The following is an 18,145-nucleotide window of genomic DNA, read 5'->3' on the forward strand; positions in this document are numbered from 1 at the left end:
TAAACTACAACTGTGTTGCTTATAGTCAAGGCTAAGTTTGAGCACAGATCATTTTACCCACTTCAAATTGATTGTTTGCCAGTAGCATAGCTCCTTTAAAAAGCATAACAAAATAGCCCAGAGTGTTATCCACATACAATATTTATTAATACTGTATTATATCAGTTTTAAATACAATTTCAGATACTGTGAGACAGTGGGCTTTTGTAGCTCAATATACATAAATAATAAAAGTTTACAACCACCAAGCATTATTCTTTTGTTTATATTAGGGCCTATTAAAGCAAACATTTATTTTTTTATTTTTACAGGCTTAAATAGAATGTCAAAAATGCCAACACTAGCAAACAGAAAGTCTTTACATAGAGCTCAAATACAACAAATAAAAACACACACCCATTTAGAATAATTAAATAAATAAAATATGCATCATCGTGTAGTTTCTCCATCCTTACAGCATAGAAAGCAAATTGCCACTTTGAATAAAGTACTTGCATAATAATGCACAATTCTCAACTTTAATACAGGGAATGTACAAAACATTTGTGAAGTGGGAGGACATTTCTCAGTCAGGCTCAGGTCAAAACATTCAAACAAAAATGTTGGTTTTGTCCCAAAATGTAAGACAATAAAATAAGAAATATCAGGAACGAAAAGTGTTTTAAAAAGCGCAGATATACATGTAACTGTCACATAAAACTCAGTAAAAGATGGCAATGTAATGTAGCTAAACTTTGAAGTCCAGCAAGTTGCAGTCTATCTTGTAGTAAACATAAGGATAATACTCCTGTTGGCTCAAGTTTAGCCCTGGGATGTCCATAGAGGCCTGTAAAAAAATATTTTACAGTTATAATTTTCTGTTGTTGTATCAAAACAGAACATGTTTATTCAAAAATACTATTTAGTTATACAACTAAACTCTTTAGTATTGGAACCAGAAATTCTGTCAGTTTATGGGTATCAGCAGCAAATAATGTATTACTCAGGAGAAGAAAAAACAAACTATAACTCACATCAATGATTGCAGCACTGCTGTCCAAATGTTTGTACAGGTCATACAGGACCTCTCTCAACTTCTTCATGTTCTTCTTGTTTGGTTGAAGCAACATAGCCTGGAAATTCACAGGCAGCCCATATCTAAAACAAAATAAAACTAAATCTTCATAAAAGATTAAAATAATAATAATAATAATTAAAGCCGCAAGCGGCGATGATGGCCCTCGCCCCCCGCGCGACCGCCCCCCCATGCGACCGCCCGGGGCCGGCCACTGCCCCCACGCACCATTTTCCCCGCCTGGCCACCCCACGGCCGCAATCTGCCCCCCTTCACACAGTTTCTATATAAATATGTGTGACCAACACATTATAATGGAGGTCCACGGCGTTGAACCGGCAACCTCGTGCACAATACAGGTATGGTGTAATGGACTTTTTTGCCTCTTTTGAGGTCCACAATGATATCACCAACTTTCATGCCAATCGGACAAAGTTGAGTTTTTTACCTGTACAGTAGGGGGCGCTATGGAGGTCACTGGCCACATGTTTATAATGGTTCTCTATTCACAGTTTTAATCCGCATCAGTGATTAGAATTTGAGCTTTTTAGTCTGATCCACGTGTCTGTGAGAGGGAATCAAATATGCAGGAAAGCAGTCATATTTTGACAGTGTGCTGTGCATAAACCAGAAAGAATATCCCCAAAATGTCGATGATTATTGACAATAATCATGTGTACATGCTGTATGTGGAGTTTGAGGAAATTTGGATGAAAAACCTAGGACTACACAGGTTTCATTTGCACTTAAGGAAAAGTCGTGTAGGAATTTGAATCCAATGACAAAGTCATATTTTGAGGGCATCCTACTCATGAACCATAAAGAATATCCCCAAAACGTGGATGATTATTGACAATCGACATATGTACATGCTGTATGTGGAGTTTGATGTAATTTGGATGAAAAACCTAGGAGTAGATGTGATTCATAGACATGCAAGTCAAAGTGCCAAGTGCCAATTTCTTTTCAATTCATTGCGCCCCTGGTGGCCAACAGTGGAAAATAACCCATGGCCATAATGTAATTTTTTGTTTCTTCTGAGACCATGAATTGATGCGCCAAATTTCATAGGAATTGGATAATGTTGGCATTTCACCTCTATGGTAGGGGGCGCTATAGTGTTTATTTTGATTAAAATTAATATTGCATTCCATTCAAGGCCCAATCTCGCATATGTGATGTGAATTTGAGCTCTGTAGGGCAATGCCTGTGGTCATGAGAGGACATTGAAAAAACAGGAAACGAAGGCGTATTTCGGTGGCGGCGTACGGGCGAACCGTGTGGAATTCGGAGAAAACGTGGATAACTTCTGAAAACCCATGTGTCTGGATGTGGCATGTGAAATCTGAGCTCATTTGGACCAAAAACCTGAGACTAGTAGCGTTTTGAAAACAGGCTGCGAATGAAGTGGCGAATTTTTTATCCAAAATGGCCGACTTCCTGTCTGTCATAGAGCAGTGCTTCAATTCATATTTATGCTTGTCCTCCCATTCTCTATCACTGTTCTGATTTTTGTGTGTGTTTTCCAAAATAAACCAGGCTCCTCTCCCATAGGGGTGAAATTTTAGGTGGCGCCGTCGAGTCAGGGGGCATGGGACATTTTGCCGACACCAATTTTATGAAATTTCTATACCCCCATGTGAGACTTTTCGTGAATGTTCAGGGGGTGAAAAATGCGATTGTTTTGGCGGAAAAACGAAGAACAATGTTAATATGCAGTGTGGCCCTGGGCTCTGTGGCTCTGACTCTATATGAGAGGGGTCTGTGGCTTTGCACCGGCAACCACGTACATAATACAGATATGGTATAATTGACTTTTTTGCTCCTTTTAATGCCCCCAATTATCTCCCCAAGTTTCATGCATATTGGACAAAGTTGTGTATTTTACCAATACTGTAGGGGGCGCTATAGTGTTCATTTAGATAACAATTAATAGTGCATTCTATTAATACCCTGATATCACACGTGTGATGTGAATTTGAGCTGTGTAGACCAATGCATGTGCGTGTCAGAAATTTTTTAATGATTTTTTTTTTAGTATTTGCGCCCCTGGTGGCCAACCGTGGAAAATTACTCATAGCCATAATGTAATTTTTTGTGTCATCTGATGCCACCGATTTATTACCCGAATGTCGAAGGAATCCGATAATGTTGGCTTTCACCCCTATGGTAGGGGGCGCTATAGTGTTCATTTTTATTACAATTAATAATCCATTTTATTAATACCCTCACATCACACGTGTGATGTGAATTTGAGCTGTGTAGACCAATGCATGTGCGTGTCAGACATTTTTAAATAATTTTTTTTGGAGTCTTTGCGCCCCTGGTGGCCAAGTGTGAAAACTTACCTATGCCTGTAATATTATTTTTTGGTCCACGTCATGCCCCCAATTTATTCCCCGAATTTCGTAGGAATCCGATAATGTTTGCGTTTCACCCCTATGGTAGGGGGCGCTATAGTGTTCATTTTGATTAAAATTAATATTGCATTCCATTCATGCCCCAATCTCGCATATGTGATGTGAATGTGAGCTCTGTAGGGCAATGCCTGTGGTCGTGAGAGGACATCGAAAAAACAGGAAACGAAGGCATATTTCGGTGGCGGCGTACGGGCGAACCGTGTGGAATTTGGAGAAAACGTGGATAACTTTTGAAAACCCATGTGTCTGGATGTGGCATGTGAAATCTGAGCTCATTTGGACCAAAAACCTGAGACTAGTAGCGTTTTGAAAACATGCAGCGAAAAATTTGGCGAATTTTCGATTCAATATAGCCGACTTCCTGTCCGTCCTAGGGCCGCACTATGATTGGCTTTTTTGCTTGTCTCCATGAGCTCTATCACTGGTGTGAATTTCGTCAAGCTAGGGCGAAAAATGCGTGTCGGCTCCCAATTCATTTTAAATTTTTGAATTTTCTAGGTGGCGCTGTCGAGCCAGTGTGTGTGGGTCATTTTCGTGATGCATATTTTCTTGAATTTTTTGCCAAGCCGGTCGATTTGATACCCCCATGTGAGACTTTTTTTCGACGTTCAGGGGGTGAAAATTGCGATCCCAGGGGGGGAAAAAAAATAATAATAATTAAAGCCGCAAGCGGCGATGATGGCCCTCGCCCCCCGTGCGACCGCCCCCCGTGCGACCGCCCCCTGCGCGACCGCCCCCCATTGCGACCGCCCGATGCCAGCCACTGCCCCCACGCACCATTTTCCCCGCCCGGCCACCCCACGGCCGCAATCCGCCCCCCTTCACACAGTTTCTATATAAATATGTGTGACTAACACATTACAATGGCTGTGCAAGGCGTTGAACCGGCAACCGCGTACATAATACAGGTATGGTGTAATTGACTTTTTTGCCCCTTTTAATGCCCACAATTATCTCTCCAAGTTTCATGCCAATCGGACAAAGTTGAGTATTTTACCAATACTGTAGAGGGCGCTATAGTGTTCATTTAGATAACAATTAATAGTGCATTCTATTAATACCCTGATATCACATTTGTGATGAGAATTTCAGCTGTCTAGAACCACGTATGTGCGTGTAAGAAATTTTTTAATGTTTTTTTTTTTTTGAGTATTCGCGCCCCTGGTGGCCAAACGTGGAAAATGACTCATGGCCATAATGTAATTTTTTGTTTCTTCTGATGCCACCGATTTATTCCCCGAATTTCAAAGGAATCCGATAATGTTGGCGATTCACCCCTATGGTAGGGGGCGCTATAGTGTTTATTTTGATTAAAATTAATATTGCATTCCATTCATGCCCCAATCTCGCATATGTGATGTGAATGTGAGCTCTGTAGGGCAATGCCTGTGGTCGTGAGAGGACATCGAAAAAACAGGAAACGAAGGCGTATTTCGGTGGCGGCGTACGGGCGAACCGTGTGGAATTTGGAGAAAACGTGGATAACTTCTGAAAACCCATGTGTCTGGATGTGGCATGTGAAATCTGAGCTCATTTGGACCAAAAACCTGAGACTAGTAGCGTTTTGAAAACACGCTGCGAATGAAGCGGCGAATTTTTGATCCAAAATGGCCGATTTCCTGTCTGTCATAGAGCAGTCCTTCAATTCATATTTATGCTTGTCCCCCCATTCTCTATCACTGTTCTGATTTTTGTATGTGTTTTCCAAAATAAACTAGACTCCTCTCCCATAGGGGTGAAATTTTAGGTGGCGCCGTCGAGTCAGGGGGCATGGGACATTTTGCCGACACCAATTTTATGAAATTTTTCGCAGAGCCGGTCGATTCTATACCCCCATGTGAGACTTTTCGTGAATGTTCAGGGGGTGAAAAATGCGATTGTTTTGGCGGAAAAACGAAGAACAATGTTAATATGCAGTGTGGTCCTGGGCTGTGTGGCCCTGACTCTATATGAGAGGGGTCTGTGGCTTTGCACCGGCAACCGTGTACATAATACAGGTATGGTGTAATGGACTTTTTTGACCCTTTTAATGCTCACAATTATCTCCCCAAGTTTCATGCCAATCGGACAAAGTTGTGTATTTTCCCAATACTGTAGGGGGCGCTATAGTGTTCATTTACATAACAATTAATAGTGCATTCTATTAATACCCTGATATCACATGTGTGATGAGAATTTCAGCTGTCTAGAACCATGTATGTGCGTGTAAGAAATTTTTTAATGATTTTTTTTTTAGTATTTGCGCCCCTGGTGGCCAACCGTGGAAAATGACTCATGGCCATAATGTAATTTTTTGTTTCTTCTGATGCCATTGATTTATTCCCCGAATTTCGTAGGAATCCGATAATGTTGGCGTTTCACCCCTATGGTAGGGGGCGCTATAGTGTTCATTTTTATTACAATTAATAATCCATTTTATTAATACCCTCATATCACACGTGTGATGTGAATTTGAGCTGTGTAGACCAATGCATGTGCGTGTCAGACATTTTTAAATGATTTTTTTTGGAGTCTTTGCGCCCCTGGTGGCCAAGTGTGAAAAATGACGTATGCCCGTAATATAATTTTTTGGTCCACGTCATGCCCCCAATTTATTCCCCAAATTTCGTAGGAATCCGATAATGTTTGCGTTTCACCCCTATGGTAGGGGGCGCTATAGTGTTCATTTTGATTAAAATTAATATTGCATTCCACTCATGCCACAATCTCGCATATGTGATGTGAATGTGAGCTCTGTAGGGCAATGCCTGTGGTCGTGAGAGGACATCGAAAAAACAGGAAACGAAGGCGTATTTCGGTGGCGGCGTACGGGCGAACCGTGTGGAATTTGGAGAAAACGTGGATAACTTTTGAAAACCCATGTGTCTGGATGCGGCATGTGAAATCTGAGCTCATTTGGACCAAAAACCTGAGACTAGTAGGGTTTTGAAAATACGCAACGAAAAATTTGGCGAATTTTCGATTCAATATAGCCGACTTCCTGTCTGTCATAGAGCAGTGCTTCAATTCATATTTATGCTTGTCCCCCCATTCTCTATCACTGTTCTGATTTTTGTGTGTGTTTTCCAAAATAAACCAGGCTCCTCTCCCATAGGGGTGAAATTTTAGGTGGCGCCGTCGAGTCAGGGGGCATGGGACATTTTGCCGACACCAATTTTATTAAATTTTTCGCAGAGCCGGACGATTCTATACCCCCATGTGAGACTTTTCGTGAATGTTCAAGGGGTGAAAAATGCGATTGTTTTGGCAGAAAAACGAAGAACAATGTTAATATGCAGTGTGGCCCTGAGCTGTGTGGCCCTGACTCTATATGAGAGGGGTCTGTGGCTTTGCACCGGCAACCACGTACATAATACAGGTATGGTGTAATTGACTTTTTTGACCCTTTTAATGCCCCCAATTATCTCCCCAAGTTTCATGCCAATCGGACAAAGTTGTGTATTTTACCAATACTGTAGGGGGCGCTATAGTGTTCATTTACATAACAATTAATAGTGCATTCTATTAATACCCTGATATCACATGTGTGATGAGAATTTCAGCTGTCTAGAACCATGTATGTGCGTGTAAGAAATTTTTTAAGGATTTTTTTTTAGTATTTGCGCCCCTGGTGGCCAACCGTGGAAAATGACTCATGGCCATAATGTAATTTTTTGTTTCTTCTGATGCCATTGATTTATTCCCCGAATTTCGTAGGAATCCGATAATGTTGGCGTTTCACCCCTATGGTAGGGGGCGCTATAGTGTTCATTTTTATTACAATTAATAATCCATTTTATTAATATCCTCACATCACACGTGTGATGTGAATTTGAGCTGTGTAGACCAATGCATGTGCGTGTCAGAAATTTTTTTATGATTTTTTTTTTTAGTATTTGCGCCCCTGGTGGCCAACCGTGGAAAATGAGTCATGGCCATAATGTAATTTTTTGTTTCTTGTGATGCCACTGATTTATTCCCCGAATTTCGTAGGAATCCGATAATGTTGGCGTTTCACCCCTATGGTAGGGGGCGCTATAGTGTTCATTTTTATTACAATTAATAATCCATTTTATTAATACCCTCATATCACACGTGTAATGTGAATTTGAGCTGTGTAGACCAATGCATGTGCGTGTCAGGCATTTTTAAATGATTTTTTTTGGAGTCTTTGCGCCCCTGGTGGCCAAGTGTGAAAAATAACCTATGCCCGTAATATTATTTTTTGGTCCTCGTCATGCCCCCAATTTATTTCCCGAATTTCGTAGGAATCCGATAATGTTTGCGTTTCACCCCTATGGTAGGGGGCGCTATAGTGTTCATTTTGATTAAAATTAATATTGCATTCCGCTCATGCCACAATCTCGCATATGTGATGTGAATGTGAGCTCTGTAGGGCAATGCCTGTGGTCGTGAGAGGACATCGAAAAAACAGGAAACGAAGGCATATTTCGGTGGCGGCGTACGGGCGAACCGTGTGGAATTTGGAGAAAACGTGGATAACTTTTGAAAACCCATGTGTGTGGATGTGGCATGTGAAATCTGAGCTCATTTGGACCAAAAACCTGAGACTAGTAGCGTTTTGAAAACACGCTGCGAAAAATTTGGCGAATTTTCGATTCAATATAGCCGACTTCCTGTCCGTCCTAGGGCCACACTATGATTGGCTTTTTTGCTTGTCTGCATGAGCTCTATCACTGGTGTGAATTTCGTCAAGCTAGGGCGAAAAATGCGTGTCGGCTCCCAATTCATTTTAAAATTTTGAATTTTCTAGGTGGCGCTGTCGAGCCAGTGTGCGTGGGTCATTTTCGTGATGCATATTTTCTTGAATTTTTTGCCAAGCCGGTCGATTTGATACCCCCATGTGAGACTTTTCGTTGACGTTCAGGGGGTGAAAATTGCGATCCCAGGGGGGGAAAAAAAATAATAATAATAAGAAGAAGAAACCCAGGAAGAACAATGCCCCTCGCCATCACTTCGTGAGTGGCGAGGGCCAATAATAATTAAAGCCGCAAGCGGCGATGATGGCCCTCGCCCCCCGCGCGACCGCCCCCCCACGCGACCGCCCGGGGCCGGCCTCCGCCCCCCACGCACCATTTTCCCTGCCTGGCCACCCCACGGCCGCAATCTGCCCCCTTCACACAGTTTCTATATAAATATGTGTGACCAACACATTATAATGGAGGTCCACGGCGTTGAACCGGCAACCTCGTGCACAATACAGGTATGGTGTAATGGACTTTTTTGCCTCTTTTGAGGTCCACAATGATATCACCAACTTTCATGCCAATCGGACAAAGTTGTGTTTTTTACCTGTACAGTAGGGGGCGCTATGGAGGTCACTGGCCACATGTTTATAATGGTTCTCTATTCACAGTTTTAATCCGCATCAGTGATTAGAATTTGAGCTTTTTAGTCTGATCCACGTGTCTGTGAGAGGGAATCAAATATGCAGGAAAGCAGTCATATTTTGACAGTGTGCTGTGCATAAACCAGAAAGAATATCCCCAAAACGTGGATGATTATTGACAATAATCATGTGTACATGCTGTATGTGGAGTTTGAGGAAATTTGGATGAAAAACCTAGGACTACACAGGTTTCATTTGCACTTAAGGAAAAGTCGTGTAGGAATTTAAATCCAATGACGAAGTCATATTTTGAGGGCATCCTACTCATGAACCATAAAGAATATCCCCAAAACGTGGATGATTATTGACAATCGACATATGTACATGCTGTATGTGGAGTTTGATGTAATTCGGATGAAAAACCTAGGAGTAGATATAATTCATAGACATGCAAGTCAAAGTGCCAAGTGCCAATTTCTTTTCAATTCTTTGCGCCCCTGGTGGCCAACAGTGGAAAATAACCCATGGCCATAATGTAATTTTTTGTTTCTTCTGAGACCATGAATTGATGCCCCAAATTTCATAGGAATTGGATAATGTTGGCGATTCACCCCTATGGTAGGGGGCGCTATAGTGTTCATTTTGATTAAAATTAATATTGCATTCCATTAATGCCCCAATCTCGCATATGTGATGTGAATGTGAGCTCTGTAGGGCAATGCCTGTGGTCGTGAGAGGACATCGAAAAAACAGGAAACGAAGGCGCATTTCGGTGGCGGCGTACGGGCGAACCGTGTGGAATTTGTAGAAAACGTGGATAACTTTTGAAAACCCATGTGTCTGGATGTGGCATGTGAAATCTGAGCTCATTTGGACCAAAAACCTGAGACTAGTAGCGTTTTGAAAACACGCTGCGAATGAAGTGGCGAATTTTTGATCCAAAATGGCCGACTTCCTGTCTGTCATAGAGCAGTGCTTCAATTCATATTTATGCTTGTCCTACCATTCTCTATCACTGTTCTTCTTTTTGTGTGTGTTTTCCAAAATAAACCAGGCTCCTCTCCCATAGGGGTGAATTTTTAGGTGGCGCCGTCGAGTCAGGGGGCATGGGACATTTTCCCGACACCAATTTTATGAAATTTTTTGCCGAGCCGGTCGATTCTATACCCCCATGTGAGACTTTTCGTGAATGTTCAGGGGGTGAAAAATGCGATTGTTTTGGCGGAAAAACGAAGAACAATGTTAATATGCAGTGTGGCCCTGAGCTGTGTGGCTCTGACTCTATATGAGAGGGGTCTGTGGCTTTGCACCGGCAACCGTGTACATAATACAGGTATGGTGTAATGGACTTTTTTGACCCTTTTAATGCCCACAATTATCTCCCCAAGTTTCATGCCAATCGGACAAAGTTGTGTATTTTACCAATACTGTAGGGGGCGCTATAGTGTTCATTTAGATAACAATTAATACTCCATTCTATTAATACCCTCACATCACACGTGTGATGTGAATTTGAGCTGTGTAGACCAATGCATGTGCGTGTCAGAAATTGTTTTATGATTTTTTTTTTAGTATTTGCGCCCCTGGTGGCCAACCGTGGAAAATGACTCATGGCCATAATGTAATTTTTTGTTTCTTCTGATGCCACTGATATATTCCCTGAATTTCGTAGGAATCCGATAATATTGGCATTTCACCCCTATGATAGGGGGCGCTATAGTGTTCATTTTTATTACAATTAATAATCCATTTTATTAATACCCTCATATCACACGGGTGATGTGAATTTGAGCTGTGTAGACCAATGCATGTGCGTGTCAGAAATTGTTTTATGATTTTTTTTTTTAGTATTTGCGCCCCTGGTGGCCAACCGTGGAAAATGACTCATGGCCATAATGTAATTTTTTGTTTCTTCTGATGCCACTGATATATTCCCTGAATTTCGTAGGAATCCGATAATATTGGCATTTCACCCCTATGATAGGGGGCGCTATAGTGTTCATTTTTATTACAATTAATAATCCATTTTATTAATACCCTCCCATCACACGTGTGATGTGAATTTGAGCTGTGTAGACCAATGCATGTGCGTGTCAGACATTTTTAAATCATTTTTTTTGGAGTCTTTGCGCCCCTGGTGGCCAAGTGTGAAAAATTACCTATGCCCATAATATTATTTTTTGGTCCACGTCATGCCCCCAATTTATTCCCCGATTTTCGTAGGAATCCGATAATGTTGGCGTTTCACCCCTATGGTAGGGGGCGCTATAGTGTTCATTTTGATTAAAATTAATATTGCATTCCATTCATGCCCCAATCACGCATATGTGATGTGAATGTGAGCTCTGTAGGGCAATGCCTGTGGTCGTGAGAGGACATCGAAAAAACAGGAAACGAAGGCGCATTTCGGTGGCGGCGTACGGGCGAACCGTGTGGAATTCGGAGAAAACGTGGATAACTTTTGAAAACCCATGTGTCTGGATGTGGCATGTGAAATCTGAGCTCATTTGGACCAAAAACCTGAGACTAGTAGCGTTTTGAAAACACGCAGCGAAAAATTTGGCGAATTTTCGATTCAATATAGCCGACTTCCTGTCCGTCCTAGGGCCGCACTATGATTGGCTTTTTTGCTTGTCTCCATGAGCTCTATCACTGGTGTGAATTTCGTCGAGCTAGGGCGAAAAATGCGTGTCGGCTCCCAATTCATTTTAAAATTTTGAATTTTCTAGGTGGCGCTGTCGAGCCAGTGTGTGTGGGTCATTTTCGTGATGCATATTTTCTTGAATTTTTTGCCAAGCCGGTCGATTTGATACCCCCATGTGAGACTTTTCGTTGACGTTCAGGGGGTGAAAATTGCGATCCCAGGGGGAGAAAAAAAATAATAATAATAAGAAGAAGAAACCCAGGAAGAACAATGCCCCTCGCCATCACTTCGTGAGTGGCGAGGGCCAATAAGAAGAAGAAACCCAGGAAGAACAATGCCCCTCGCCATCACTTCGTGAGTGGCGAGGGCCAATAATAATAAATAGTGAGCACAGGTGAATAGTGTTCTTACCTTAGCACTGATTCCACAAACACGCGAAGGGCTTTTATGTGAATCCATGCAATGAACGCTTCACTGAAATTCACTTTGAGCCATCGTACCAATGGTCCCTAATTAAAATAAGCAACAAATAAGTTACATATCTGTTAACACATGCACTGCACACTTTACAAATGTGTTATTAGCTGAATCACCCTCATACAGACTAGCACAGTTTACTGTGTTTAACCCCTCTCCAGGGTCTTTGTTAAAATGCATTCGTACAAACTGTTTCTTCTTGTCGGTGGACAGTCGCGTCATCTCCTCTTTGTCTGCCTTCATTTCCTCCTCATTGTACTGGAAATCACGCACAGTAAACCTAAGTAAAGGCACACAAAATAGCCAGTGAACATTCAGTTAGAAATGAGCTCACAGATTCACTACAACAACAGAAAATAAAGTTTCTGTCTCCAAGTCAACTAAGTAAGATGAAATCAATATTTACTTGTTTTCTCTGGCTTTGTGTTTGAAGTCATCAATGGCTTTTCTGAACAGAGTAACACTGAACAGACCACTCTCATTGTCCTCAAACAGCAGCCTGTAGTAAAAAAAAATGGTAAAATAACATCATGGTTAGCTATAACGCTCTAGAAAATTATAAAAAAAAATAATAGTAGACCTTTATTCATTCATTCCATTATGGCATGGCATGGTGATGATGTCTTGCTCAAGGACACAACTACAGTACATTACTGTGTATTATTTCAGACTATTCCTTTTTGCTGCTACATTATATGCTGACGATGAGATCAAAATTTATTTATTTATTTGTTTGGAACCATGTATGTTAATGAACAGCCATGATTCAACCTGAATGTAAATACACCGGATTATAGCCAAAGGCTAATTTCCATCCATTGTCCCAAATCTCCAAATATTCTCTGACTGTATTATAGGTAAATGTTAAGCGTACTTTGCAGTTCCACCATGTTTATATATTTTAATATGGGTCATTTGGATTTTACAGGTCAACTACAAAATTTCAATCTTCTTCAGAAATAAAAAAAAAAAAAACATACTATATTCGTTAATAAGTATAATATAATAAGTATTCCTCACTTTGTTGAACGGGGTACCACCATTTCTGACAGAGTTTCGTAAGTCTTCTGCCACTCAGCATAACCAGTTCTAAAAAAAATAAAAAAATAAAAAAAAAGTTACTTTACATGTACCTAATAAACCAAATAACATGATATTTTTTTAACTACAAAAGGCACACATGACTAATGTCATTGAATCAATCAATCAGCAACTTTATTAATCCCAAAGGGCAATTTAGATCCCAGATCTCTGGTTAAAATAATGTCTGTCTGATGATCTCTGGTAATAAAATCATGTACATACACCATACATTCAAACCTCAGTGCATCAGGGAACACATTAGCATTTACTTTCCATTTAAATGTTTTAATGCAGAAGGAACATAAGATTTATCTTAGTGATTGGTCTTTTGTTGTAGGGTGACATATCGTCTCCCCTGAGGGCATTTGCACAAACTGCGAGCACAGCACATGGTTAGACTGCTCAGTATGGCGTTAGTCTTTTGGAGCACCCTTTGTCTCCACACACAGGTCATCTGAACACCACTGATTTTACCATACACTTTGACTACATGGTTTAGACTGTTCTTGTTTATCACAGACAACCCATAAAATCAACAAATAAATGAAAATGTCAACAGACTCTAAAGCTAAAAGCAAAAAATTGTTTAAAATGTTTGAGAACACATTAAAAGTTAAGCTTCCGCATCAAGTGAGTCCTCCATTTACACTGCTTCCCTATGGATATAGTATGCTCACTGATAATGTGGAATGTAATTGGGTAGATGCATACAAATGACAAATAAATCATACTTACTTTAAATATTTATAAACAGCAAATAATAACAAACAATATGTATCTGTGTTGCATAATATACTAACTTAGGGACGACAACCAGCATAGTAATCAGGTACTCGGAGTCCAATACAAAGTCCTCTTTCTTCACTATGTCAGCCAAACTCCTGGTCAACAAGCTCCCGCTAAAGAGAGAAACAACAAAACCAAAAAGTTACAAAACATTAAAAACAACCAACTTGTAGTATTACAAACATGTTATAATATTTGTGTTTTTGTAATCTTAAGGCAACAGTCTGCTATACACTATTACACCACAAGATGGTGTCCTAAATCAAGACAGCATTCAATCTATTGCAACTCAAAAATCTACAGTGATTTTTAATTTGCATTATTTAACAAAACTGAAATGCTCAAACAAAAAGTTAAATAAAAAGGGACAATGCATTACCAGAAGAGAAATTCAATTTAATTGAATTTCAAGTACTTACGCATTTTTTCTCTCTAAATTCTGCAAATTTCCTTTCAGGTTGTTGTAAGCTGAAGCTCGAGCCTTTAGGTCATTGTCAATTTGCATTGCTTGCTACAGAGAAAAAGTGATCAAATAATAAATAATAAATAGTTTCAGTAGCTTAGGCATAGCAAATTTTGCCTACCTTGGAGATGATTTCTGATATGTTCTTCAGAGATTGTTTGATGGGATATTTGGCCATGTCCCACTGAAATCTTGTGATGTAAGTTACCAAATCAACTACAGACAGAAGAAAAGATATGCAAGGGTTGATTCAAAACCCTACTGCATTTGGCAGATATAGTTGAACTTCTGGTTTCAACTGTATCTTTTTTTTCTCACTGTCTGACATGAAATCAGACTAAACTTTTACTGTTTCAGGTCTGTTAGGATTACCAAAATTATTTGTATTTGCTAAATGCAAGAATAATGAGAGAAGAATTCCCATTACTTTCTTCAGAGTCAGAAGTTTACATACAGTAAGATTACTATGCACTTAAACAATTTGGGAATGTCTTCGAAGGTTTTGATAGGTTTATTGACAACATTTAGTTAATTAGAGAGACACCTGTGGATGTAATTGAAGACACACCTGAAACACACTGCTTCTTTGTGTAACATCATGGGAAAGTAAAAAAAACAAAAAAAAAAAACATCCAAGATATCAGGAAGAGAACTGTGGACTTGCACAAGTTTGGTTCATCCTTGGGTGCAATTTTCAGACACCTGAAGGTGCAACATTCATCTGTTCAAACAATTATACAGAAGTACACCATGTGAATGTGCAGCAATCACACCACTCAGGAAGGAGATGGGTTCTGTGTCCCAGAGATGAATGTGCTTTGGTCTGAAATGTGCATATCAACCCAAGAACAAAAGCAAAAGACCTTGTGAAGATGCTGCTGAAGCTGGTAAGAGTGTGTCATTATCCACAGTGAAACGAGTACTGTACTGACATGGGCTGAAAGGCCACTCTGTAGGAAAAGCCATTACTCCAAAAGAAACAAAAAGGCCAGATTACAGTTTGCAAATGCACAAAGGGACAAAGACCTTAATTTTTGGAGACATGTCCTGTGGTCCTGGACGAAACAAAAATGTAACTGTTTGGCCATAATGAGCTTCATTACGTTTGGAGGAAAAACGGGGAAATTTGCAAGCCTGAGAACACCATCCCAACTGTGAAATATGGGGGTTATGGAGTTGTTTTACTGCAGGAGGGCCTGGTGCAATTCACAAAATAGATGGCATCATGAGGAAAGAACATTATGCATAATACTAAAGCAACACCTCAAGACATCAGCCAAGAAGTTAAAGCTTTGGCACAAATGGGTCTTCCAAATGGAAAATGACTCGTCCAAATAGAAAATGACTCAAATATTGCCAAGTGTCTTACAGATAACAAAGTTAATGTTTCAGAGAGGCTGTCACAAAGTCCTGATCTCAATCCTATTGAAACTTTATGGGCAGATCTGAAAAGGCATGTACGAGCAAGATGGCCAACCAAGAGAGCTCAGTTAAACCAGTTCTGTCAGGAGGAATGGGCCAAAATTCCTTACAACTATTGTGAGAAGCTTGTGGAAAGATATCCAAAACGTTTGAACCAAGTCATATGGTTTAAAGCTAAATTAATGAAATGTATGTAAACATCTGACTCTGAAAAATTGCTGCATGTCAGGGTTTTTTTGAGACAATGTTTCATTAAATAGAAATCATTTTGGTAATCCTAATTTACCTAAAACAGGTCTGATTTCATGTCAGATAGTGAGGAAAAAAAAGCATATGTGTCTTTTTATATAGTGTATGTAAACTTCTGGTTTCAACTGTAAATCCTTTTAGTAAGATGCTTCATGAATTACCTCCATTAGCCAATAGGTTTTCTTGAACTTTGTCCCTGCTGTCCTCCAGAACATCTGCCATGTACTGGGCCACCTTCTTCACCACACTGAGACCCATCAAAAGTAGACATTGCACACAAGTGAATATGAAGCTCACCATATATTATTACATATAACATAAAATTAAGATTTACCTTTCTACAAAGGTATCCAATTTAGCTAGTTCATCTGACAAACCAACCAAGACATCTAATGTTCCCACCTGTAATAAAGGAATAATGAATGATAAAAATAATGTTCTATATTCAGTTCTTCTTTTGTCTAAAGGACTAATCTGTTCAGAACAGAGTTCATGCTTTTAAAACAATGTCAAGAATTTAACATCACAGTAGAAGACAACCTTCAGGTCCGGGATGTTAAACTTGTTGTTGGTTGACAGGTTGTTTGTGCGAGTGGTAGCCATCATCAGCTTGTCCCAGGTCTGTTGGCATGTTTTCTCCCCTGGTGCTGAGATCAACCAGAATTCAGTCATGGTAGTGGTTTAGAAGTCTATGCACTGGAAAAGCCTGTCAATGTCAAGACATATTTTAGATTTGAACATTTGAAATTATGAAATGTTCCACAATCCGGCTTATGACTTTCTACTGTATAAGCAAATTAAAATGACCAAACAGATAAAAGTCTGCTTGATCTAAAATGAACATAAATGGCATTTCCTCTTTTACAGTTTGAATGTGAGTTCTTGTCCATAGTGTGTAGTTGTGACAGACATGGCTGAGGCCCCACTGTACGAGTCTGCTGATACACTGTCACATGACCAGGGTGTTAGGAGGAACGAACAACAACATGGTCAAGGAATCAATAAAACAAGGCATTTTTAAAATTAAATGGATACAATTTTAAGATGGCAACATTTGTCAAAACGTCTACGGATAAAGATACCCTTCAAATAACAGACCATCAGCAGCTAATGGAGCAGCTTTCTGTTGATGCTCGTGCACAACGTCATCACGACATCAATATTTGCTTTGTTTTTAACCTACCTAAATAGAGTAGTTTCAGTGTTTAATCCGTGTCGATTGTTTTAATTAATCTGAACCGTCTTCTCGTGCATTGCGCGGATATATTGACAGGTTTTCGGCTTAAAAGATCCTTCGACAGCAAAGCATCTCACAGGGTCAGCTGATCGTTGGAGACATGCTGCGCATGCGCAAAGCCTGTTGCGGGCACTTTGGTGGGCGGAGTTAAAATTATAGAGTTTAAAATAGAAAATTGATGTCAAGAAATATCATAAATAAAAAATATTCACATTACAGGCCACTGATGGACGGGCCTGGATAATACATCTACTATGCTAAATCCTAACTGTCAACCATTTTCACATGAATTTATAGGCCACCAATTACAATATGCAGATTGCCATATTTGAATGTTTTAGAAGGTTGGGTTTACATGACATCATATAGTTAAAAATTGAGCCGGAGGGCAAGTTAGAGTTGTATGTACTTGTCTGACTTATGGTTAATATCTCTGTAATTACTTGGCCTATCCATGTGACACAAAAACTGGCACAGAGTTAATTGTCTTTTCTGTCAGTATAAGCAAATTCATGACATGTGAAACAATTTTGATAATATAGGTTCAAAATCTGTGCCATTTCCCAATGCCAAAGACAAGATAGGCTGCTCAAAAACAAATGTTGAAATATTTGGAGCTTGGCTCTTCAAACTTATATTAAGCTGATCATGACTTTAGGAATGGAAAAAATTGAACATTTTTTGAAGCTATTGTGAAAAAAGAAAACACTGAACTTTTATTTAATTAATCCAAGTTTTTGTTTCATGTGGATATATACACTGTAATTCCAGTGATAATCATAAACCAGGTGAACAAATCTGCTGTTTGAAAGTGAAATAGGTAATTTTACCATAAAATTCAAACCTGCCCCCCAGCTCAATTTTACTATATTATATCATACTAAAATAGATTTTAAAAGGTAGCAATGCCATGTGGAAAGGCAAGGCAAGTTTATTTGTATAGCACAATTCATACACAAGGTAATTCAAACGCTTTACAGA

The 18,145-nt window shown here is 39.8% G+C and overlaps 2 protein-coding genes across 3 annotated transcripts in view; one reads left to right on the plus strand and one right to left on the minus strand.

The window, feature by feature from the left end:
• adnp2b (ADNP homeobox 2b) overlaps nucleotides 1-18,145 on the plus strand; it is a 177,797-nt gene that overhangs the window by 145,636 nt on the left and 14,016 nt on the right. The window lies entirely within an intron of this gene.
• On the minus strand, nucleotides 126-17,266 carry atp6v1c1b (ATPase H+ transporting V1 subunit C1b). 2 transcript variants are annotated; one of them, XM_033974834.2, is made up of 13 exons: nucleotides 17,111-17,266; nucleotides 16,468-16,633; nucleotides 16,262-16,329; nucleotides 16,089-16,174; nucleotides 14,378-14,472; nucleotides 14,213-14,304; nucleotides 13,808-13,906; nucleotides 12,945-13,013; nucleotides 12,331-12,423; nucleotides 12,111-12,204; nucleotides 11,859-11,956; nucleotides 1,014-1,137; nucleotides 126-826 (listed from the first exon to the last, which is right to left on the minus strand). In XM_033974834.2, the coding sequence occupies exons 2-13, from the start codon at nucleotides 16,597-16,599 to the stop codon at nucleotides 728-730; spliced, it is 1,149 nt and encodes a 382-aa protein (XP_033830725.1). In that variant the 5' UTR covers nucleotides 16,600-16,633; nucleotides 17,111-17,266; the 3' UTR covers nucleotides 126-727. The 2 variants fall into 2 exon arrangements, with proteins under 2 accessions (XP_033830725.1, XP_033830722.1); XM_033974831.2 differs by having other exon boundaries at nucleotides 16,468-16,616; nucleotides 17,111-17,253.

This window comes from Periophthalmus magnuspinnatus, chromosome 11, assembly GCF_009829125.3.
Source record: "Periophthalmus magnuspinnatus isolate fPerMag1 chromosome 11, fPerMag1.2.pri, whole genome shotgun sequence".
NCBI classification, from domain to species: Eukaryota; Metazoa; Chordata; class Actinopteri; order Gobiiformes; family Gobiidae; genus Periophthalmus; species Periophthalmus magnuspinnatus.

Bases quoted from the DNA above. Each gene is read 5' to 3' on its own strand.
- atp6v1c1b (XM_033974834.2), bottom strand. From the start codon at position 16,599: ATGACTGAATTCTGGTTGATCTCAGCACCAGGGGAGAAAACATGCCAA. The intron at 13,907-14,212 runs GTAAGTACTTGA...TTCTCTCTTTAG, and splicing joins AATTTAGAGAGAAAAAATGC to CGGGAGCTTGTTGACCAGGA. The intron at 1,138-11,858 runs GTAAGAACACTA...ATTTTGTTTTAG, and splicing joins TTTGTGGAATCAGTGCTAAG to ATATGGGCTGCCTGTGAATT.